This window comes from Harpegnathos saltator, unplaced genomic scaffold, assembly GCF_003227715.2.
Source record: "Harpegnathos saltator strain DR-91 unplaced genomic scaffold, Hsal_v8.6 scaffold414, whole genome shotgun sequence".
Taxonomy (NCBI): Eukaryota; Metazoa; Arthropoda; class Insecta; order Hymenoptera; family Formicidae; genus Harpegnathos; species Harpegnathos saltator.
Genome location: NW_020230222.1, coordinates 791,318 through 816,479, shown reverse-complemented (window position 1 = coordinate 816,479; position 25,162 = coordinate 791,318). Strand labels below are relative to the sequence as shown.

Sequence of the window (25,162 nt, the reverse complement as noted above, 5' to 3'; positions counted from 1 at the left end):
ACGTTACTGTAAAGAATGTTTGTGACTTATATCTTATATGAATGAACAGAGAATATATAATTGAAATAGTCTAGTTTATCTTATCATTTATTGTTTGTTGCTCTATTATTCTTATTATTATTGTTGTAATTAGTAAATGATCTGCTGAATTATACATATTTAAAATGTTTTCCTAATTTATTTCTGGATTATGCAATGATAGCGCAATGTTACTTAAGTCTAATTATGACATAACTTTATTTTCTTACAGTGGACTTCTGTTTTTGATAGTAGCTTCTGACACACAAGCTGAAAGTACACGAGCTGAAAGTACACAAGCTGAAAATACACAAACTGAGGTTCCTTCTTTTAAATCTGAAAAGAACGAGACTTATGGAACTTACAGTAACATTACGCTCAATTATGATAACCTTGAAGAGAATTTTGGGTCCACTATATTAAATGTTGAGACACAAGAAGATACAGTAGCACACAAGACTAGTCAAGATGACCATTATCATCAAGTAAGTTATTTATATAATCTTTTATGTAACAAGAAATATCAAATATCGATGCATATATGATTAATCAATGTATATTATATTGTATTGCAGGAGGAAGTTACTACTGTCTCTGCTAGTTTCGAGACGATCACCAATGACAATGCACAAGTGCAGGAAGTGGATATTTTGGCGGAGAGTCTCACACAGCAGCCTAATCTCTCTCAAGGGTGAGTTTATGTAAATCATTATACATAGTATAACAACGTGCGCGTACAACGTGGTTATACACATGGATACCATTTATTTGCTGAAGTATTGGTTTGACGATAGATTTGCGGCGACATAAATATGACGCAAACAATATTCAATACGGATAATGATTTAAATTTATTCGAAGAATAAGTAAATATTATATCCTTTATAAATGCTTCTTAAAACGTACCATTGTGCCTCTCTTATTCGTCCATGTTTGTAATGAATGTTGAATATATCGGAATAATTGAAATTATTTTTATCTCAGTAGTTGATATAACTATTGCTTCGAGGAATTTAATGTACTTGAGATCAGAATAAGACTTTAGAGATTATTAAAATGTATTTGTGCGGTGTAGCGCGCGAAGAAACCGGTAATGAGCTAAGTGGAATTTGAAACGATGCGCATTTTATATTGAATAAATTTACATTGCAATGATAGGATATTATTTACGACTGATCTATTATTAGGTAGACTATCATTTAGCAGTCTTGGTAAAAATTATTTATGTTTACACGATAATACAAATCCAATATAGTATGAAATAGTCTTATTGCGATGCTTGGCATCACGAGACTTTGCCAGGCAGGCTCGCGTAATGCGAAACTGATTAATTAAGGTCAAATGTGTGAGTACTGAATATCTCCACTTGTTGAATTCTTGTTGACGTCTTAAAACGTAATATGCGCAATGTGGATTCGCGCCAGGCTGACGTCGATAAAATGAAGTGGCATTCGTAGATTACGGTCGCGCGATTTCCGAGGTTTTCGACCTTTAAAATACACATGAGAGATAAAGAGATATATTCGTCGTCTTTGTGGAGTCGAGACTTTCACATAATGCAGGATTGTTTGTGCATCAAACGCAATATCTCACATATAGTTAGTCGACGAGCTCTTGCCAATCCTCTAGTTGGGCTTTTAATAAATATCGCATTATATCGAGCAGTAGTGTTTAGGTTTATTTTTATACGATGCGGCGCGCGCAAGGACCGATTCTATTTCAGCCTGGAACTATAAGATAGTTTAATCGATCCTACGACACGCGCGAGATACGCATCCGCTTGGATAAATGTTGCAAGCGTAGGATTTTAAAGATATTGTTACTGGCAGGATTCTCCGTTAGTGTATTTTCTTTGCTCACATGTGGGGCGACATTTGTAAAATATTGTCGCGCATAATTAACGTTTGCTCCCAGTTTGCTCTTTTAAGTGTATTATCCGGTATAATCAAGGTCGATATGTATAACATAACAATTAATTAGTCATTTATCGTTATTCTTTTGTTCGTAGTTTAAACGTCTTCAAAGACGTCAGAAAGATTTTAATTAGTCAACAAGATTTTATGACCGGGAAATGTTTCAAGTATTATTATGCATATTCTTTTGTGGGGCGTATATTTATGATTTTAATAATCCTCAATGTTGTACCGACGTCGGATTAAAGAAAGTGGGATTTGCGGGCTTCGCGATCGACAGTGTATGTATTTTTATGCACATATTTTTTTGTTTCACATCCAGCAACATCGAACAAGTAACATTTCTGAACAATGCACGAGTGTTTTGTTTATCTCGCCGCGGAGCATCTGAAATCATACGCTGAGGAGCTGTTTTCTCGCGGAGCGCGATATGTATCGTGCTCTATGATACGTATCACGATATTCATGAACGACAAGCACTGAACGACAGACAATAGTCGACCTTATAGCATCGCAACGATATATCCTACATATTTGTTTGCGTTCCCCAATGAAATATCACATGCACATGCAAATGTATACCATACGATTTACTTATAAATTTACTTCTCCACGCAGAGCTCGACTTTCGTCGGCGGAGACGGTGAACATTGATTTACAATCGTATGTTGTGTCGAGAGTCTGATAATACTTTTACAACTTGTCAGTCGATTTGTCTTATGCCTCTATAACTTTGTGCGCGATATGGCGACGGAAAATTTCGACATAAAAAACCATTTTTTTTACTCGCCACTCGCGCTCGCTTCTCTCGTTTCTCTCGCGTTGTTTTACAAAGCGGACGTCCACTCATTATACATTCTTTTCATCAAGATTGTTGTGTACGTAGACTTGGTTTTATCGTTTCTTTTGGTCATTGTCGCAGTGCTTTGTATCTTGCTAGGCACGCTTTTGTAATAACGAAGCGATACGAGCTACGTTACATCGTAATCCGAGCTGCTGGGCGAAGGTTTATGCGTGCATCCAGATTATCCTCTCGCCTTGCTCTCGCCCGCCTGCGTGCAGTTAGGGAAATAAGTTTTTATATTGAATCATGCTTCATGTAATAAAAGTATCGCCTTGCACGAAAGCGTAATGCAAACCTAGAGATGCGCCGGGACGCCGTTCCATTACGCGAGAAATTTTTGTGCATAAAATCCGACGACGGGTAAAGTCGTCGTATGTATGCGAAAGCGATGAAAAATCGCCAGAAATTTTGCATATCGTAGGCAGTCACTCCAAAATACTGCTCTGTGCGATGCCCCAGTTTTCGCTGTAAAACGCAGGAAAAGTTTATTAAGCAAGATACCACTCTCGGTGATATTTTCGAGCTGTTGGCGGCAGTTCTTTCCGAGTTTCACGGAGTCGAGTTTCGCAATGCTTGCCTCTAATTAGAGCTAACCGATAAAAAGACAATGGTTGGTGACTGGCGGTGACGACGACAGCGACAGCGACGGAGTTGTTAAATTGCCGTATAGAAATCAAGTATGATTGGTACGTATTCTCGGATTCAGAAAATGATTTTCGAGTATTAAAACGTCGACTCGACAGTTTTCTCCGTTGAATATATTTATAAGCGCGCTTATAATAATATGAATTGACGTAAATGATGTGCGATTTTTATCGCAATATCGTATTTAGACAACATTCGTTCTTTGTCCGCAAGAAAATATTATAAAACATGTTTTATGTACCGCTTTCCGTAGATATCGCATGATTTTCTTGATCATAATGTTAATGATAAGAAGCGTTACGTGCTTTTTCTCATGAGGTATTGACAATATATTTTCTTCGTTTGTCTTCGAAATTGACATCGCGATAACGCGGCGAACAATCTTGTTACTTCACTTTACGAATTAATTAGCTTTTACCGGTGGCAATTTAACGCAGTATAATTTTATTAAACTTCATTAGCAGCTGTTTTTATTAAAATTAAAAAATACAATCGAGAATTGTGTGTGTGTAGTTTGCAAGAAGCTCGCATATTTAAGCAAATTGCGATGTGCAATGAAATGTGGACTGAGAAAGCGAGACGACGCAAATGTCAGGAATATCTTTCCTCCGCTTGGTAAAATGCAAATTAATTCAATTATAATTACTTTCGACACGTCGCTAATTAATTTCTCTCCCGCTTCTATATTTAACATTGGAACGCGTCCTTGGTGAAGTTTTTCCTCGAATTTATTTCGCCACCATTTATGTCAATCCGCATCAGTTCCTAGTTAACGAACGCTCGTATCTTCCCCTCTCTCTTTCCCTCTTTTTTAACTGTTATCATTGGCGCCTATGATATCGAGAATTCATCACGGCTTGACTCATTGCATGACTATTTGTCCAACAACAAATTACTTAGCACTGATTGCGTTAATAGCGTTCACATCGAGTGATCCGTGTATCAATTTGCTACGTCGGTCGTCATTGCACACGCGTTCATATACACAGATTATTTATTTATTTATATCAAAAAGCGTGATCCTTTAATTTGTCGTTAGTCGCAAAGAACGTCTCATTATCTTCATTATCGGTATATTTTGCCGCACAAACTGCATTTGTTCGGCGCGCGTTGGCTTTAATAATTCTTACATCTTGAATTATGTCAGTAATACCGCAGACGGTTTAGCCTAGTCGTCTAGTCCTGAAGACTTTGCATAAAAAATAAAATCGCGTGACAAGCTAAATGTCACGACGTCGGTCACCATGGTATTTCGAAGAGCGTGGTTATTCCTACTGCGCCTTCATCTGTAGTTTCTCGCGCGCGGAAAGTTATATGGCCGGATCGTTCGAAATTACTGATTTTTTAACATTAAATATCAAAAAGAAGAAAAAGACTGCAGTTGTCACGTTCGTATTATTTTTATCGCCAGTAATACCTTGAACACTTCTACCACGTAGTTACGAGAATTTATTATACATAACAGTGTAATATATACAGTGACGCGCGCTTGTTACTATTCTAGCAATGTCCTCAAAGAATAATGAATATTATCATTAACCCTTTGTGAAGCTTCCTATTGTAATGCGGCATAAGGTTTAGAATGCCGATGGAGTTTCCAATAATTAAACTTCATAACATTGTCCCGAAGGAGCTGTATAAATATTTGTACTCAATTCGAGCGCAATGTGGTAACGAATTTTTCCGTTGCTTTCGTCGAATTTCCTCGAATTTACTCGCGTAGCGTCTATCGTCACCAGCCGGGCAAGTTTACTCCAATTGTTACTAACAATACAAAAGTAATGTTATATTTTTTTTTAATTGTACGCGCGAGGAGAATCTCGTTTTGCCAACACGTCGGGTTGATTACAATCAAGAGACCCGCGCACGCGTTGAAATTCAGACGCAAAGTGCAAAGTACCACTTCAGCGAAGGTCGATGAACGACGCGAATATCGATTTCGTCCGCTCGCAATTTGACGCCACGCGGTTTCGATCAGTTTCGACACTTACGTCTGTGTCGACCGTTCGTTTTTCTCGCGACGTGCACAAACAGCCTCGTCACATCCATCATTTCGCACGCCCACTTCCGAGGGTTCGGGAATTTCAGTGCGCTGGGCGCAGTACGGAATTCCTCAACACCTCTGATCCACCTACGCTCGCTAATCGTCGGACACACACCTGGCATCCGTTCTGAATTAATATTATTCTCATATCTTGCCTTATTCGTCGCCCGCGCGACCGGTCGCCACTTCGCTCCGGGAACGGAGACGTTGGATTTTTCCATTGCTTTGTCTTTTTTCGGATTTTGCGAAACGAACGACATCGAACGCGCGCCGTCAGAATGTATTTTAGACGTTGGGGTTCTTTATTACGTGTAAGTAATATAGGAGAGACATGTGTAATATGGGAGAGCTGTTTATCGTGTAATTCGTCGCCGTCGAGGCTAGAAAATCGAATCTCTGGCCACTCGTGACAGCGCGCGCGTATGCACTAACAGGACGTTTCCGACAATAACGAATCTGTGTCACTTATTTCGTTGAATGGCTATTGCGTTTGATTGCTACATGCTGCAGGATGACGCAACGGTATCAGAAGTACCGCGAACATTAATAATCGAAAACAGACGCGCTTCGGTGTACGTGCGTTTTCGTTGCGTAGCCCGCCAGAGGGACTCCGAGCGTTACGCAAAATTGCACTTAATCCTAAAGTGCGCATCATACGTATGATGATACGCTTTCGACATGCGAATCTCTACGTCCTCGCATATGACGTATCCTTTCCGATTTTCATATGAAATTCAAACTACTCAGATTTCTCCCATTTTCTCTTGTTTTCTTTTTTTTTCTATATTTTTTTTATTTGTTATTCGTGTTTCACTCTGCCTGTTATTTTTTTTCTACGGGAAACTGTTATCCCATTGTAGGGATTATGTGACTTTAGTTGGCTGATATAAAAACTCGTACGTTTAGGATAAAATTACATGGCTTCGCGGCGCGAGACTCTCTTGTGGTGCGCTTTACGCTAGCGCGGAATTAAACGTGGGTTGTAGAGCTGAATGTACACGTGAGGAAGATTAGTACTTTAATTATTTCAGTAATAAGCCCAAAATTATACACTCGTCTCGCATGAGAGCCTCCGGCGGCATCTTAACCTGCAGTTAGCCAAGTTGGTTAACTTAACACACGAGGAGGACAGAATTCTTGTTACTTCGTCAAGAACCATTTGAGCATCTCCCAGATTCTCTCTCTCTCTCTCTCTCTCTCTCTCTCTCTCTCTCTCTCTCTCTCTCTCTCTCTCTCTCTCTCTCGGGAGGAAATTGTGCGAAAGTTGACCGACGAAATTTGACTCTCGACATCTACTTGTGCGTCGGAACTTGTCAGAAATACTTGTCGGAAATTTGTAAAATTGCCGAAAATAACGATGAAAATGTAATTAAATTGCGCTAAGTCGTGGACGATTTTCATCGTGATTTTCATCATCTTCATTTGAATCACTGGCCGAGTCGCGTAAATATATTCGTGATATTTCAGACTCAACTATCGAAAATTGCATCGCAATGAGAACGATGCAAACACGATGCGCATGAAAAGATTTCGATAAATCCGGGATACATTAAATTTATAGTATCGCGTATGCTTTTCCTTTTTTTGTATTTTTTATGATTATTATTATCGCAAATACCGCTGATTACTCGTCGAAATTGGAAAACGTACGTGTCGTGTCGCATATCAATTGAACTCGGGCAACGGAGGGGAAAATTGAACAGCGACATTCGTTGGCGCGGGTGAAAATAATTACGGCAGGGACGAGACGCGGGACGCGCATTGTCGGCGGAAGAAAATGCGCTTTAATTGGAGTGTTATATCAGTCGCACACGCGACGCTTCTGTGACTCTCTGGCTACGTGTGACGCGTGCGAATACGAATGTATTAGACGTCTGGTCTATGTTTATGCAGAAATGTCTGCCGCGAGATGGTAGATATGGCTTCATGCGCGACCTAGACGCCAAATCTACGGATATACTTCTACCGTGAACGTACTCAAAGGGCTTCCCGCTGGTATTTCCGTGTGCGCGCGACAATATATCAGGAAAACGTGAGGTGTCATGGACGTGCTACATAAGTAGTTTAAGCACTTAAGCACTATAACGAACCCGGCGATCCCCTCGTCGTCGCGGCTTGCTCTACGTCTCTACGCAGGGATGAACCACTTTTTCGGCCGACCACCCGAATGTATCATTTTGCGAAACTAATCGAGCGCGTCGTTGCACGTTCAGACGTATCTCTCCGTGTACGAAGCAGCGATATCGCTCGACGATATTAAGCAAACACGCATTATGTAATTTCTCAATTCGCCGATATGGCGATTCGAATTCAGCACGGATTCGCGACACTTAAGCGGCCGAATGTTACACAACGTTATCGCGCGCGTGAGGGACCATTTCCGCGTATCGGATTTTAAATTAATACGTATCTAATTTTGCTCCACGAATGTATATCGTTAATGTTTCCCTCTCTCTTATCTTTCTCTCCCTCTCGCTCTCTCTCTCTCTCTCTCTCTCTCTCTCTCTCTCTCTCTCTCTCTCTCTCTCTCTCTCTTTTTCTCTCTCTCTCTCTCTCTCACTCTCTCTCTTCCTGTCTCGTGCCATTAGCCCCGGATTAAATTCGCGCGATCAATGTTGCGTCGGTTTTCTCGCCAATGTCGAGTGCAAGCATCGCATTTTTCCGCAAGGACGACTCTGACGTTCTACAGAGCTGGTTAGGGAGACTTTTCGCAGAGGTATGAAATGAATTCTTCTATTGTTGCTTCGCAACTGGGGAACGTAGAGGCAGCGGTTCCCAGAGAGGATTGTCGATTAAATTTATTTAACCGACTTCTTTTACTTTAATTTCACCGGTTTTCCATCTGCTTTGTTCTTTAAGTTGTTAATATGATTCCGATAATTACAGTTATCCGATCAAACTGCAAATACTTGAATGAGGTAACGTAACAATCTCTATCGAAAAATCAATGAGAAACACGTTTTATCGCAAAATGCAATCGAACAATATTTATCGTGGGTTTCCGTTTTCGTTACATTGGATTTTCAAGCGAATTTTTCATCAAAGGGTCATCATGGAGAGAGCTACCGGGGAAAATGATACATACATGTATTTTTCTTCGTGCTCGATGAAAAATATTTTTGCTTTTCTTCCCGAATAACATAAACACGTATTTGTACTTTCTGCTGTTAAATAAATATTATTTGCATTTAGACGAGGTAGTTTATTACGAACGGTAACACCTGCGCGGGTGCTGCAAATTCCGGCGCAGTTTCACATCGAAATACTTGTCGCTCGATATTCCGTCGTTCCCCAGAAACGTCAAATGTGAGTTTCCCTTCAGCGTTCCCCCTCAGCGTCGTTTTTCTCTCGTCAATACGGCATGTGTATCGTTGCGCGCGCGCGGTCCCAGTCCCCGCGATCTTGATTCCATTTTTCTACAAACAGTTTTCAATCTCGTTCTAAAGTCACTCATTCACAATCAACGTCGCGGGGAAATTGTCTCGGTCTCGACATCAATTCGCAATAAGACGGTGTGTACTTACCGAGTGCTAATAAATAGCACTCGGTATTTAATCGCTCGCTGCCGCGAGTGACGCGTTGACATTTGTGTGCTGCCGGCTTATCAAATATTTATCCTATGAGCCGTATACACCGCAGTGTACTCAATCGCACGGGCATTACTCTACGGCTGCAGAGTGAATAGAGAGAGAGAGAGAGAGAGAGAGAGAGAGAGAGAGAGAGAGAGGGGGGGGGAGAAAAAGAAAGAGAGAGAGAGAGAGAGAGAGAGTCGAGTTCCCTTATTGGCAACCGAGATAGAATCTCGTAGAGACAATTAGCCACTCACGGTGCGTGCTGTATTCCCGGCTCATTAACATCTGGATAGACACGGAGATCTTAACGATCTTCTCTACCCTCTTCCTTGCCCTCCTGCCACCCTGCCGTCACTCTTGCATACACGTATATGCCGCTTTCGCATTCCGATGTTAAGCTACCACCGGCGATCAAGTCTCTGATCGCTCGAGAGCTACTCAAATCGTTATATCGTTACGTACGTAAGAAGAATTAGGTGTGTATCAGCTTAATGCCGAGGCAAGTTAATACCGACCAATGGCGACGTGTGCGATGCACTTATATCTTGGCGTGCGTTTAACGGCGGAATAGCGGTTTCTTCCTCGGACGGCCGCTACATCTCGCGAGAGACGTTTGTTGCTCCTTAGCGGCCGCTCGTCTTCGCGAGACTTTGTGTTGGTGCTTTGTACTGTGCGTGCGTGTATGTGTGTACGTGTGTGTGCGCAACAATAACGGCGGTGCAAGTGTGCAACATTAGCTGGACATCTCGACTTCCCTGTTGTCAGAAAAATCGATCCTCGTAGATTCGGTCTACTCGACTGCTCGTCCTGCGACGACGGCGAGCGCGTCGAGTGCGCGCCTTTAATGAAGCGTACGCTGCCGCTAATGCGATTGTCAAATGCGGACGAGATGATTAACACGGGAGGACACTTGGTCGCCTGTACCGCGCGTGGATGCCGTCCATTCGCTGTGACGGTCCACCTGTCGGGACCTGTTCCGCATTGCAGCTTTGCTCCGACTAATTTTTCTCTCAATAATTGGCGCAATTGGTATGATTTGAGTCCAATCTCGTCGCAGCTTAATGAATAACGTGACTGTTTCAAGTCGGCGAAAGAGCGACTCGACTGGATTTTCGACGAGCGAGCAATTATTTCCAGCACACGCTGCGTCATGTCCCAGACTCTCTCTCTCTCTCTCTCTCTCTCTCTCTCTCTCTCTCTCTCTCTCTCGCGCGATTCAAACGTTAACAATATCGCGGGATAACTCCAGCCTCCAGCATTTTTCCTCGCACCGTCGCGACGCGATGCGCATTAGGGGCACGTCGATTTCACAGATATCGAAATGAAAAACGAGCCGCGCCGCTTGTATTTCGTTTTCTATCGAAAATCCTCGGCGAGCGGGGCTTTTCGGCGTTGCTCGCGACCGACGAGCGGCGAGGGAGGCAGACAGGGAGAAAGAAGGAGAGGGTGTACTTTTGGCGAACTCCCAACTCGGCCGTGTAACCGATCCCGATCGGGTGGAGCCACATGCAAATCCCAGGTCGAGTCGCTTCCTTGAGCGCGTTTCGTAGGAACCCCCGCATTCATTACTCGCGTGTCACTGGAGCTACGAAAATGTCGTTTGCTCGGAGCAATCCGTAGAGACCAGGAGTCGTCCTATGCGCTCTTACGGCACGCTGCAATTGCGACTGCAATTGCAGCTGCGCCATGCCCTCCTTCCGCGCGGGCACCTAAAGGAAGACGCGCCCGCGTCTTCTTCCCACGATATGCGTCCTACATCGATAAAAAAGCGCGGAATAAGTAATATCTCCAGGCGCCACACGCGAGAGTCTTTCTTTTTTTCCATGCGAGCTTTCTCGCGGGACATGCGAACCTCTCGTGACGGATTTATCGAGGAGCGATTTTTCCTCGAAAAATTCTGCGAGAGATCGTCGGGTCTCCGTCGCAATCCTCCCTCTCTCTCCCTTTTCTCTCTATGTCTCTTTCTCTCTGTGTGTGTGTGTGTATTTAACATTGGATTCTTCGATCGAATTTTTTGTGTTTTTTCCAAGAATACTTCCATTCCTTGTATTGTAAGCCACGGATGAGGAGAGTTCTTGTTTCGCGCGGGCAATTAGATCGTCTGGTTCTGTGCATTATGTGATTCACAGTTATTACTGCAAGATCGTAGACAGAAAGATCGTGCATAATTTTTTCCGTCACTTCTGAAACGCATTCGTCTTCGCCTAGTGAGAGAATTCTTCCGTTGGAAAACGAATTTGTTCGTAGGATCGAAAATTTACGTGAAAATTTCCAGAGGAGCTTTCTGTTTGCGGTTACACGATACATCGAGTATGCCGTTTTTCCGCACAACTTGTATCGTCTTTATACATACAAAAGGAGTAAACGTATCTTTCACGATCTGACGTACATACCAAGGACGCAATAAAGTGCGTGAACTTGGTATACTCGACGAAGCACTTGAATATACAATCTCGCGGTTATCGATGAGTGTATATTCATATTCCGCATAAAAATTGTCCTACGTAGAAATTATGATTACTCGCTGCTGCCAATCCAAGAGGGGAAATATTTTGTTTTCCAAAGAAAATAGAGTGGAAGAAAAAGAGAATGGAAGAGAGAGAGAGAGAGAGAGAGAGAGAGAGAGAGAGAGAGAAACATCGAACTTGAAGTTTTGCGAAATATGTCGACCGCGAGACGTGGCTAGTTTTCGCGTTGCATCGCCGTCGTAGTCATCTATTTCCAGCACGGAGAGATTCGATTTCGATAAAAAGTACTCCACATAAAGAAGGCTAAGGCCGGATGGCTCTCGGTACATATTTGGTCATACACGCGCAGCCGATATCGGGATAATGCGGTCTTTTTATTGTATCGTATCGCGATAAACCATAACGTTTTCCTGCCTGAGCGAGCACTTCCGCCGCGCAGGAGCTTTGAAAAATTATTACGGGAGATGCTTACGGGACGAGCTTCTCCCGTCTTTTTTCTCCTGTCTTCAAGTTTCACGACGTGCGTATCGATCAATTGCCGTGCTTTCTAGCTCCGGCAGGCGTTCTTTAATTCCACATATGGAACACATCGACATTTATCCTCGGTCGCCGCATATGTGCGGAGCCTTTCCATCGCCCGACAGCAGACATAACAAACGCGCAATAATAACAAACGTTCCTAATGAGAGAACGGCCCCGAGAAAGGAAATAATTATCGTGCGCGAACATTCCGTCACACGCACATCGGAATCTATTCTAATGCAAAGCATTAAGAATTTACAAACAAACACCTTCCCCCACAAGCGAGACATGAGTGACTTCTCGGTCGTCGTGTTCCTGAATACTTCATAGGGCTTAAAGTGTATCGCGCGCTGCGGTCTTCTGCAAATTACCGGCGCAGGACGCGAGCGGGCTCGTGGATAGGGGGCTCTCGGAGAAAAAGGGCAGATTAGAAAGGACGAGAAAGCCTTGAAGGAGAAAAGTCGCGCGGTATGCGGGTGGCACGAGGAGCCTTCCTGCAGAAAGGAGAGGGGGGAGAGAGAGAGAGAGAGAGAGAGAGAGAGACGGAGAAAGGAAGAAGGAGAGAAGGGTGCTGGAAGTAGGCTGGCGGCGCGGCGTGGGGCGCGGACGCGCGCGAGAGGGTGGCGTGGAAGGGTCGCACCGCGACCGCGCACGAGGGCGGACATCAGTCCACGTTCGAGCGGCCGCCGGTATGGGCGCTTGGATGGATCGGTCGATGTCGTGTCTCGCCACCCTTCGTCTCAATCTCGTCTCGTGTTAGGAACTCGCGGTCGCGAGACTGTCATCCGGCATCGTCAGGTGTGTCAAGGTGATCGCGCGAGAGAAAGAGAGAGAGAGAGAGAGAGAGAGAGAGAGAGAGAGAGAGAGAAAGAAAAGGAGAAAAAGGGATGTCGCACGTGCGGCAAAAGGACGAGCGGAGTGCCGGTCGAGCGAGCAGAAGAGCGTCGTCGTCGTCGTCGTCGTTGTCGTCGTCGTCGTTGTCGTCGTCGTCGTCATTAGTGCGGTGAACGCGCGGAGTGCCATCGAGACTCGATAGGGCTTGCCGAACGATCAATATTTCTCGTCAATTTGAATATCGCCTTTCCGCCGTGATCCGTCAGATCGAGCCGGTTGCCGATCTCGCGCAATCTGTTCCACGTCGGGAGTTTACGTGCGGCGATTCTGCGAGGCTTAGCTGCGAGGATCGCGACCGGTCGATCCGCGTTAAAGTCTCCACGTGGTGTCGGTGCGACGATAAATAGACTCGCGACTACCTATCGTTCACACTTATCGGCAAGTATTTTATTTTCCGAAGCGCTCGATCGAGGTCGCAGCAGCTGTGAGATCGGACCTATTGTCACCGATATCGCGCGGCGCGGCTAATAAATATTGATCGCTCGAGGCTCACACGAGAAAAGTCTCCTCCGAGAGGAGGATCGAATATCTGTGATGACTGCTGACTCCCGCCGGTGTGCACGTTCGTCCGTCGTTACTTGAGCTCGGGACGCAACTTGGTAAGGAAGTACCTGGAAAAGTATAAGCACGACGTGTCGCGCGGTTGATTCGCATTGTATAGCATAATCGAGAAAGCTCGAATTAATCGATTCGAACGCTCCACGAGCCCCGCTCGGCCTCATACGACGCCTGTGTGTATGATGTTTGGAACAGCCGGGACTCTGCACGCGCGTAAGGTCGCCCTGTTGAACTTGCACCTTGACGTGAACCACGTTTTTCCTCGCGATCATGGTGATTCCCCTGGCGTGATTGCCGAGCCGGCAACCTTGGCTCGGATTAACCAACGCCGTGCACGGTGACACACGTGCATATCCCAGACGTTGATCGTTACGTGAGATTGCGAAATGCCGCAACCCCTACCCTTTCCGCAACCCCTTTCTGTTGGCGGGCGCGTTTCATTGATCATGATGAAAACGTAGTCGCTCCGGGATGTTTCCTCTAATTGATCTCGTGACGTTCGACGAGTGCTTGTCCGTCTCCTCCAGTCGCGAAATTCACGCGCGCGCGCGATGAGCAAGCGGACGAACTTTCGCGAAAGGACGAGTCTGCCACGAGTGCGACGAAACAGTTGTATCGGACGTGAAGTGTGCGCTGCAACAACACGAGTTATTTGAACAGCTACACCCGCGCGAGATGCGCGTGCATTTGCAGGTAGCAGCGCGCACCGAGTGATTCATATAGATACGACGTAACGAATATTGTTCGCAGCACGCACGCCGATAACGAATCTATCGCGACGCTTTAATCGTCGCGATCGGCCAGACAGGAGCTGGCCGATAATCACGCGTCTCCGCATGGAAATTTGCGGACGCGTGTTTTTCGCGCAACACGTCGCAGGTGGGAGACAAGATAGACGGTGAGGGACAATGTGCGCTCCCGCGATAATTAGTCGCGACGGCTGATGCGAGAGGAACTCGAGCTCGGATCTGTGTCCTCGCCACGACATATTTGCGGATTCTCGCGAGCGAGAACGACGGTGAGAAAAGTTGGCAGAGCGGGCGATATCGATTTAAAGCTCTCGCTCGGTCCGCGGAGAATCGCTGTTCTATTGATCTACACGATAGAACGGTCATGCTTCACCGGAATATGCACCCGCTGCGTACTATATTCGTAATTCACGAAACCCTTGCGAAATTACTCTTCCGGCCACGCGAGTAAATCCAATCGGACGTTAATCGGCGTTACTTCGCCCCCGGCAGAATCGTAGTTAATCACCTCTCCAGCGGCCTCCTCGCGCCGCGGCTTCGTTCGGTCGTTGTTTTTGCCGCGCCGGCTATAGACGCCCTCCTCGACGAAGCGGCACGCTCTCTCGTCGGCCTGAAAGCGCCGGCCGTGTGCCATTTTAATTGCGCTTTAATCGGCGCTCGCCGTTGGCCGCGTTTCGTGTTACTCGCGCGTAATTACTGGCGCGTGCTTAACAGCGCGAGTGCATCTAAGGCGCTTACCTAATTACGACGTTTGTACGCGCGTAAAATTGTGCGAGACACTTCGCGACGATAAGCTCGCCGACTCCTCCGGGCGGATCTGTGTACGCGCCTTGGACCGAGTGTTCGTCAGGCGAATCGAATGATACGTTTCGTCGGGCTTCGTCGGCGGATAATCGCGTTCAGATGACGCGGAAACCGGATTACAATGTCTTCCTATTGTCTCTGTATCCAGCTCGTCGCTTCGTTACGTACATACACACACACACGCGCGCGCGCGCGTGCGCACGCAGATTACACAATCCCGAAGGTACAAATCTCCGAGAGAGATCTTAAGAGGCGAAAAGAACGCGCGTGAAGAATGGCTCATTAGGGCAAAGAACTTTCAGATTAATGCAAAGTTAAATGATACACCGGTCGACTACACGCGCAACGTGTGTTATTTCGAGTTAATTAACGACGCGCGAGGCAAATTATTTACTTGTAAGCAAACACCGGGCTGGGCTAGGTTGCCGTAGCGCGCGTGCTGCGGTTTATTAGCCGATGAAGAAAGTCTAAAAGAGGAGGGAGCAGGAGAAACACACGAGAGACAAGAAGAACCACTCTGCGGTGCATGTTACGCACGCTCTTTATCTGGAACGGGATTAAGAGCAGGCGACCGTGTATAAGTGGAGAATCACAAACTTACCTCCTCATTTTCATTCTCTTTAATTTGTCTTATCCGCGACGCGGGATAATTTATTTGCCGAAATAATGAAACCAAAATCGGGGAGCGCGTATGCCGAGTCGCGCTCTGAATTCTTTCATTTCGCGTAAAACTTTGCGCCCCCTTTGCCTCCTCCCCCTCGACTCATCATCCCCTCAACGCGACCCAATTAATGAAGATACGGCTGTATTTAAATTTCCCCGTCCGGCTATATCTAGCCTTGTTCTACTGTGTGCGCTTCTAGCGGTAAAAGCGGATTTTAATCGCGAGCGCGTTCAACATCGGACAATGTTATTCCTCGAGTGAAATAGTGTCTTTCGTTTTCGTTTCTTTATCTTCTCGTTTGCTGGCTCGCTTCCGCTCCCAGGGAATTAATGCCTCCTTCAGTTATTTCCTGCACAATAATTCGAGACCCCGGGATTGTTCTCCCGAAATTATTTTTCTGGCAAAGCGGCGTGAGAGGCGGAAAAACGCGCGAGGTACTCTCTCTCTCTCTCTTTCTCTCTCTCTCTCTCTCTCTCTCCCTCTCTCTCTCTCTCTCTCTCTCTCTCTCTCTCTCTCTCTCTCTCTCTTTCTTTCGGCCTTCTTCGGCGTCGCGGGCAAAATGAAACCGCGCGGAATTTATTACATCTTTTTTCAGCAGCCTCTTACGGTCAAGTAAACGCTCGGCGATGCGTATTCGCGAATACAGGGAGCTTCTTGCATTATTGCGCGCGGAGAGCATTATCGATCAGATAATTCTCTATTAAATCGAGCAAACTTGTGCAAAAACGAGGCGGCTCCACGTGAAAAACGACTCTCGCATTCAGGCTTAATGAGCAGTGAGAAACTCAACGCGTCTAAAGAGGATGAGAAATCCGTCCGTTAAAAAAAATGATCTCCGCCGATATAAAGGCAGCTGTTGTGAAAAAAAGAAAGTTATCAACGCACGCGCTCTCAAACTTTCCTCTCAATCCCATGTTATAGAGCCAAATTCCTTTTTGCCAAACTTTCCAGGGGGAGGGGGGTATAGACGACGAATAAACTTTTGCGAACACCGAGTGGAATATGTCGAATTCGTTGCGCGCTCTCGTGTGCGCGAAGGATATGCGGCAGGAAGGGGCGGAAGAGGGCAACGATCGTTTTTCCAGTTCCGACAAATGGACAGGAATCCGCCGAATCATGATTCTCTCGCGGAGATAAGGCGAACAAAAAGTTTTTTCGCTGCTGCCATTCGCAAGCGGCGGGGTTCATGTAGATTTTTCCCCCAGATTTAGCTTTATAGAGTCGGAGCGCGCCGAAAGTGGTGACTTCGTCCACGGAAAAAGCTCGCTCAGAACGAAAACTTTGTCGATTTGTGGTTACGCTTCACTTCTTCGCGCTTTAAGATGTTTAGAGAGATGAACTTCTTGCATGATCCTCCCTTCTTCTGCACGCGCGCTTTCAAGAAGTTGCCTGATAACGTTACAAAGATTATCCGCGAAAGTAAGAACGACGAAAGACTGGAATAGAAGTTTCTCTTTATTAACACCGATCCGGCGGAACTTTGGGGATATTATAATACTTGGCGTTATAATATTAGCATTCTCATTTGTCGAGCTGAACGTACAAAGCGGTCGATTTCGCACTGTACTCCTGCGAACATCGGCACCGTCGGTGATGATCAGTCGTACTTGTTGGTGAAGTACGTGTCCACGGCGAACACCAGGGCCGCCAAGATCGCGAAGCAGCCGGCCGCCACCGTCTGGTCGCTGTACTCCTCCAGATACGCGTGAATCAAATTAGTCGAGAAATTATCCCAGTCGCGAATCAGAATGAGGCCGGCGGTGCAGCATAAAATTGCTCCCATCGTCGTGAACATCAGAGACTGCGAAAACGGAAAATTGCGCATTGCATTTCACGCCTGTCGATTTCACAGTCGCTCCGTTGTAACTGTTGGCACGTCCGGGAAAAGCTCATCAGATCGGATATGTTCGTTTGCGATAAAACGGGAGAAAGATGAATTTAACTTGCTCGACGAAACGCGAAAATGACAGCGAGACAAATCGCGCGACGAAACTCCTTCTCTCTCTCTCTCTCTCTCTCTTTCTCTCCCTTTCTCTCTCTCTCTCTCTCTCCCTCTCTCCCTCTCTCTCTCTCTCTCTCTCTCTCTGTTTTTCTCTCTTTCTGCGTGCGATTTCTCAACTCCGCTCTCGGGGTTCGGAACGATTGCGTTTTTAGACGGCCGTGACGTATCCTGAACCAAATCAAGTTTGAATAATTCAAACATATAGGAAGCGTACGTAGGTTCTCGGGAGGAGCGGAAATTGAAGCAGCGACGACCGGAGTTTGCTTGATGGATTTCAGCATTCTGCCATGTCGAATAGCATTAAGGGATCATCTCTTTGGTGTTGAATTACGACCGGTATTTCGCGCGCGCGTGCGCGGGCTATTTTTGCATCCGGCGTACTCGGCGTTATTTTGCATTTAAATTGAGAGAAATTGTGAGAACTGCGCATCTTTTCATACAAGCCCTCATTACCGAATTATTTTCATGCCGCGAACGCGACAACCGCTTTTTGTACAACTCACCGTCTTCTTCGGCAATCGCTCGCCCATTAAATGGCTCATAATGAGAATCGCGTTTATGAGAATGTAACCGCACACTGCCACGTGAAATATCGCTATGTGGTGTATGTCAGTCGGCCGCATCTGATTCTGCTGGAACGGCCCTGCCACCAATCCCGTTGCCACGACGCACAGTACCTGCAACGTCCAATTCCTATCTCTCATTCTGTCGGCTTTGCAATTCGACACATCGTGCATCGTTAAGGGAAACGCGACATTGCGCTTTACACCACGACAATATGAGCGTCGAGTCGTGCGAGTGTATGCCTTGCGATGCAAGATTGTGCAAGAATCGTTCACGCCAATTAAGCGAAACACGCGATGTACGCGACAAGATACGAGCGGGGTGCACATTTACGTCTGTGGCCGCGCACGGGAAGCAGGGTGTGCTATCGCCAAAGTAAAAACACCCATTTAAATCCCTGCTTGAACATCCGCTCGACTACGGGGGCAGGGAGGAAGGAGTGTATTTTTGCTTAGCGCTCGAGTCACGGAAGTGGCAGTAATTAAGATCGCAGTAACGAGCGGTTTTACCAGTTCGATAATTTTGCAGAAAAACGGCGCCTCCTTGAGATGCTTCTGCAATCTCGAAGAGAGGCTGGGCGCGGCGGTGGTGGCGGCGGCGGCGGCGGCTTCCTCAGGCATCCTCGAATCGCGCAAGTTTGTCACACTTTCCTCGGTCTCGTCGAATGGACGCGCGTTTCCTTCGATTACAACGAAAAAGAAAATGTTCGTCGACACACATTCGAGGCTGCGACGACTGCTGCAACGCTCAGCGTGCGCGCGCGCGTTTTCAACTACGCCCAGAAGCGGCTCCACTCAACTATCGACTTGTCAGTGGCAGCATGACACTGACTAACATTAAACCGCCTAAGTCCCCACTTCCTCGCTACCTAAATACATTTAATGCGTCGTTGCAACAGTTCTTGGTACTCAACCTTGCGGAGGGTCCGAGACCCGATCTGTGCTCCACATCTCTTTGAAGTGACGGATCTTACCATTGCAAATATGATCCTCATGAATGCGCTGAAAACGGCGTTCCGACGCCGAGTCGATTCTGCTTAATGATATTTCCCCTCAGGCGATGTTAACGATCCGCGACAAATTGTTCGCGCAATGAGCGAACAATTTGTCGATACAATACCGGCAAAAGAAGCATTACACTCCCTTCTCGCGTGACACGACCGCTCGTATTCGGAGCGCGATCATAATTGACTTCGATGATGTAGAACAGGGAAATGCATTCTCGCGAGACTTTCTTTACGAGGCGACATTAACAACTCGAGAGAGGCCAGTGAAGGAAGTAATCTAATTCCACTAAGAATTACGATCCTCCAATGGAAGGGTGTACCGGCGGAAATTCAGCGGACGAGCAAACTTTGTCGCGACGACGACGAAGACGACGATCCAGCGAGTTTCATGACAACGCGGAAGATAAAGGATAACGATTGCCCAAAGTGGCGAACGGAGAAATGCAGCGAATAACTTTGCATCTCGCCGCGTAGTTCCCTCCGGGCTCGTTGTTGCCGCTCTCTCTCTCTCTCTCTCTCTCTCTCTCTCTCTCTCTCTCTCTCTCCCCCCCCTCTCTCTCTTTCTCTCTCTTTCTCTCCCCCCCCCCTCTCTCTTTCTCTCTCTCTCTCTCTCTCTCTCTCTCTCTCTCTCCCCCTCTCGCCTCTTCTTTCTCTTTGCTGGTTTTCGTGAATTGAAAAATTCGAGTCGTGATCGAAGCGACGCGTGTCGTTAATCGATTTACTCCACTGTCTCCCCAATCGTTTCATTGTTTGCTCGTTTTTACCGATTTCTCACGCAGGGATCCGCCCGAGAGCTTACGCTGTTTTGCGTTTGTGCAACGTGTACTCGCGAACTCGTTACATTCCGGAACAACGGGATTTTCTCTTTACCGTAAAGCGAGAACTTTTGCACGGCTGCGAGAGCTTCCGCGAACAAGTTTCGAGGAGAACTTTGCGCTTAGGCTTACGTCGTAGTTCCCGTCGGTGAAAAATTCACGCTTGTCCTGCGATCTAAACTCGAACGTTATTTTTACGGTTTCCACGCGGCGAGCGCGGGAAATATGTCGCATCTTGGATGGGAACCTCGCGCGAAAACACAGCACGTACCTACACTATCCACCTACGTTCATCTTATTGCCACACGTACTACACATACACACGCTCTGCCGCTCGTTTAATTTATCATAGCTCCTTCCGAGTCTCTCCCGCCGCCGCCGCCGCCGCCGCCGCTGTCGCCGGCTCACTCCCTTTTTCCCCTCCGCGCCACTTTTCTTCTTCTTCCCACAGTTAACGAATTCTCTGCTCGCTTCCACCACTCGTCGTCTCCTCTTTCCCCGGTTTGATCTTCGGCGTGTCTTGCAAGGTTCATTAGGTTAACATCGTCGGTGATATCACATTGCACGAGATCTGATGCTGCGTCGAGTTTTTCTCCTTGAGACTGCAAACGAACGTCTGTAGGGATATTCTTTTTTTCTCTCTCTCTCTCTCTCTCTCTCTCTCTCTCTCTCTCTCTTTTGACGGGCCGTCACAAACGCGGACCAATTATGCCGCACGTGCATGCATCCTGTTTCAATATTATTGGCATCACAGGGAACGTCAATGCCCCTCGGTTATACCATAAAATAGAGAATAGAACCGAAATGTCGGCGTGTATTGCTCTGCGAAACCAGTATAATAATTAACGCGACAAGCGAAATATCAAAATGCGAACAATTCCGATCAAACGCAGGGATATTCAGACCAGCGTCGAATCATAAAGCTCTCCCCTCCGCGCGTATTGCGGGACCGATATTGCGGGAAAATTGCGAAACACCCGCTGCGGAATTTCCACGCTGTTAATCGGTCGATTCGTCGGAGATTCTCGCAGCTTTCGCGGCTCCGCGCGTAAATCGCGCCACGATGAAATCGCGAAACTTCCTCTTTTCCCCAGCGCGAAATGATTCGATTACAGCCGGCGATCGATCTGTACCCCGTCGTTTTACGCCGCTCGCCGCGATTTCCGCTTTTCCCGATAAGTCTCACGCTGTTGGCGACACATTCCGCAAGATTGAAGGCGTTACAATATATTTCATTCGTAAGAAGGGATCCAATAACTGTCGCGCCGTGTATCTCCTCCGATTGAATACACGCAGTTGAGCAACGAACGCGAGATAGAGTCGAGCGTAACTTGTAACGATCTCTTTCCCGCCGTTCTTTATTTTTTATTCAGCCGCGCGGATACTTTTTCACTGCTTTCTTCGTACGCGCGAGACTCCCCGCAGCGCTTTAGGAGATGATTCGAAATTGATTGTGCCGGCACGCGAGAAGCCATGCGTAGCCTCCGCAAAATTATTAGCCAATTATTGGCGATAATTTCGGTGCCGCTGCAACCGTGTGACAACATGTCCCGTAAAAATCGTCGCAGGTGGTGCAACGCGGGCGCGCGCGCACGCGCTATCTTCCTCCCTTAAAACAAAGTGTTTTAATTAAACGCCGAGCCGAGCTTTATTGTATCGCGCTGCGAAGGGCGTACGCGGGGGGCTTAATAACAACACGAGCGAGTAGCGGCAGCAACGTCCGCGCGATTTGACACCTTCCGATCGTTTAACGCTCGTTGTCGGTCGTGCGGGCCGAGCACAGCAGCCGATCTGAAAAGCGGGTGAAAGCTCTCCGCCCGCTAATTAGAGCTTTCACTCCGTTTACGGTCGGCCGCCAACCTATATATTTCCGCGCGGCGCAATCGCGCCCGATCGGCGTCCGCAATTTTCTCTGTCAAATCTCGTTCTCCCGAGCGAATCGGCGCGAGTCACACGTGACGCGCGAAAAGTTTTACGGAAACGCGATCGCGGCTTTGCAGCCCGCCCGGCGATAAGAATCGCCGATTCTATCGGGGCGCGCGCACGGCGAAAATATATTCTCGCGCCAAGCGAGCCAGCACGTTGCGCTCCGCGCTCGCGCAACGATACGCGATACGATTGCCGCCTGCATATATTTCGCGGCGATATCTCCGGTACGCGCGTTCCCGAAGAGATTCCGCGCGATGCCGGTTTGTATAAAGTCGCGCAAAAAACAGTTCCCGGGCAGTTGGAGTATTTTGTTTATGCATCGTCAATAACGGAGAGAAACGGATCCGCGTCGTCGTGCGTGTGTCCGGTTTTGACCGGCGCTTTAAATAGAGGATTAGGGAAGAGCGATTTTCTATCTTTGTTGTTCTTTTTCCTCCGCCTAAACGAATAACACCGGAACGGCGTGACTTTGGCGTGTAAAACGAGTTTAAAACGCGATGCGGACGAAATTGAACGGGCGCGCGCCCCTTCGCCGAGATGAAACCGATTACAACATATCGAAAAAAAAAATAGAGTATCTAATTCACAGCGAGCGTCATTTGCATCCTTTGTGAGCTCGTGAGGTGTCACACGCACATATAAAAAAGGAAACAACGTTGATTACATCGACTGTCGCGATGACAAAGGAGAGCGATCGAAATAGGAAAAGGCCGCGCGAGAGCCACACAACGAGTAGTCCGTTCGCAACGTCTGAAAGATGAATATCATTCTTGTCATTCGGCTAATTATCTATATCGGATCCGATTTCTACGAAGAAAGCCGGTTTTGCTTAATAACGTCCACTTTGATCGAGCTGCTCGTTTTGTCCCGGCCGGGCGATTTAATCGACGCTGACGCACCTGATACCTTATCATCGGCGCGATCTTCGCTTTCATCTGATCGAGCCTATCGTGTTTTAGGCGGCAACCCGGATCCCCGCAAGTTGCGTCGCGTTGACGCACAATGTGCAATTATGTGTCGTCGGATGTGTGATTTTCCGGAGCGACGGACTGCCAATTACACGGGATATTTGCTTTTGTCGCGCCCGCAATGCCACGCTCCTATTTCGCGGCCGCCGCTAACAGCAATTTGCACTTTCGCATTACGATCTTGCCGCCGCGGGTAATTACCCTTGATCTCTAATAGAATAATCGACGTTTACTCTTACTCTCGCGCGTGCATCTCCTGCCCGCTCTCGCAATAGGAACGGCACAAGCGCGATAGCCCATATTTCGGTGTCAGCGATTACCGTCGTAACGTGTAATCTCCCCCGTGAAAACTAATATTCCGATAGCCTGTAATCGGTATAATGCCTCTTGATAATTTAATGCAACGATACTTGACGTTTAATTCTGGCATTAGAGTTATAATATATTAATGAAATGAAAGCTGCAGAAGAGCGCGTCTGCGATGGCTTTTCTCTCGCATTCTCTGCCAACTTCCTCGGTCATTATGTCATAGGTGTGTTAATTACGACGATACAGAAGAAGAAATTGTACGCGTTACGTGTATCCTTCATCGCGCTGCTGTGTGAAAAAAACTTGGCAATTATCGACGTGTGGGTGTATCTTAAAGGTTACAAAATGTTCCAAACTCCCGTATTTCTCACCCGCGCTGTATGCGTTAGACTTTTAATTGAAGCATTTATAGCCCGTATTGCACATCTGGGAAACGTCAAGTCTCTGAGAAACGTACGCAGTCGCAAAATTACACACGTACACACACACACACACACACACACAGAAGTCGAGAGGCAAGCGCGAAATTACTGGACCAACGCGACATAATCAGAACATATTGCCGGTAGATAGGTCAGAAAATACGATAATTCCGATATCTCCTCTTCTTCTCGCGGCGTATAAGGAAATTTATATTCTCTCCTTCTGCTCCATATTTCTCTCAGACTCGGCATCCCTACCGTATCAGTTATCGATCGATCAGCGAACTGCAGATGCAGCGCGCGGTGGCTGCAGGTGCAGCCGCAAATCTCCCCGACAAAGCAGTGACTCAAGTCTCGATCGTGTCATCCCCCTTTTCACCCGTGCTGTCCCGAAGAGCGCTCTAGATTTCGCTCGTCTACGACGTCCACGTGCAACTCGCTCTAATTCGCGTCGGACTTCGCGGTGCACGGGCTTCCTGATTTCATTATTCGACGCTGACCGAAGTTTTCGCCTTATTCGACCAACGTGCTGACTATGTCGACTCGCCACGACATTCTGACGTATCGACGCGACGGACACGCTGCTGACGTAAAGCTCATTATCCGAACGATAACGCGACAACGACGCGCGGCTGTTGTCGAGGAAGTCGCGAGATAAGCAAGCGCCTCATTAATGCATCATTATATAATGTGCAAGCGACAAACTCAAAAATGTCGCACCGTGTTCCTCCGTGGCGAGAAAGTCGCGTTGTTTCGCACAAGGCAAATTGACGGCATAATTAACTCCACTTTGGCATAATCAAATGAACCTCCGCCTGTTTCGCTGGGACTTTCGTCCCAGCGAAACTCATCTTTAAGGTTCGCTCGCTGATGCATTTTAGTGATTTCTATGATCTTTTGCACGGCGAACGTATCAGTTTATTCATCGCCGTGAGTACGTGCGTGCACGAGAACAGCCGTGAGAGCTCGTCGAAACGCGCGCCGGGCAGCCCGGCGGTATTCGGTACTTCAAACGCTCCGCTCATACGAAACAACGACATCGGAATTGTTTCCGTAATATGCAAGGTAACCCGGTGTGTTATAGCGAATCAGTTGCCACGCGATGAATTCTGACCGTATCCGCAACGAGGGAATGACCCGCGGCTGCGGGCCGCATCTGCAACGCGGAGCGCATCCAATTTCTGGCTGGTGCACGCGAAGCGAAGTTACCAGCGTCGAAACTTTCCGCCGACGACGGGCAAGTTCCCGACCTAGTAAACGCGCGCGTATGCGTTGCTCGCATTCGTGGGCGCGATCGAGGGAGCAAGCCGCATGCGGAATTTACATTCGCGGCAGGCATTGTAACGCCGCGACGCGACGCGACGCGACGCGACGCTTCGTCGGGCTCGACGTAATCTCTCACCACCTCGACGACTTTCTCGATCGTTCGTCGTCCGTACGTTACGTTCTTCA

General features: G+C 47.1%; 2 protein-coding genes across 6 annotated transcripts in view; one reads left to right on the top strand and one right to left on the bottom strand.

Annotated features, from left to right (window-relative positions):
- Nucleotides 1-25,162, top strand: part of LOC105185540 (SUN domain-containing ossification factor) — a 45,067-nt gene that overhangs the window by 1,063 nt on the left and 18,842 nt on the right. The window contains exons 2-3 of one of the 5 annotated variants that reach the window (XM_011145127.3): nt 251-503; nt 594-709. In XM_011145127.3, coding sequence (XP_011143429.1) covers nt 251-503; nt 594-709 — 369 coding nt within the window. Of the gene's footprint in view, nt 1-250; nt 504-593; nt 710-12,607; nt 13,520-25,162 lie in introns of those variants that run through there. The other 4 variants (XM_025301396.1, XM_025301395.1, XM_025301397.1 and 1 more) reach the window with 4 other exon arrangements.
- LOC105185539 (hypothetical protein) lies at nt 17,130-19,103 on the bottom strand. Its single transcript, XM_011145126.3, has 3 exons — nt 18,771-19,103; nt 18,201-18,374; nt 17,130-17,496 (listed from the first exon to the last, which is right to left on the bottom strand). The coding sequence occupies exons 1-3, from the start codon at nt 18,879-18,881 to the stop codon at nt 17,293-17,295; spliced, it is 489 nt and encodes a 162-aa protein (XP_011143428.1). The 5' UTR covers nt 18,882-19,103; the 3' UTR covers nt 17,130-17,292.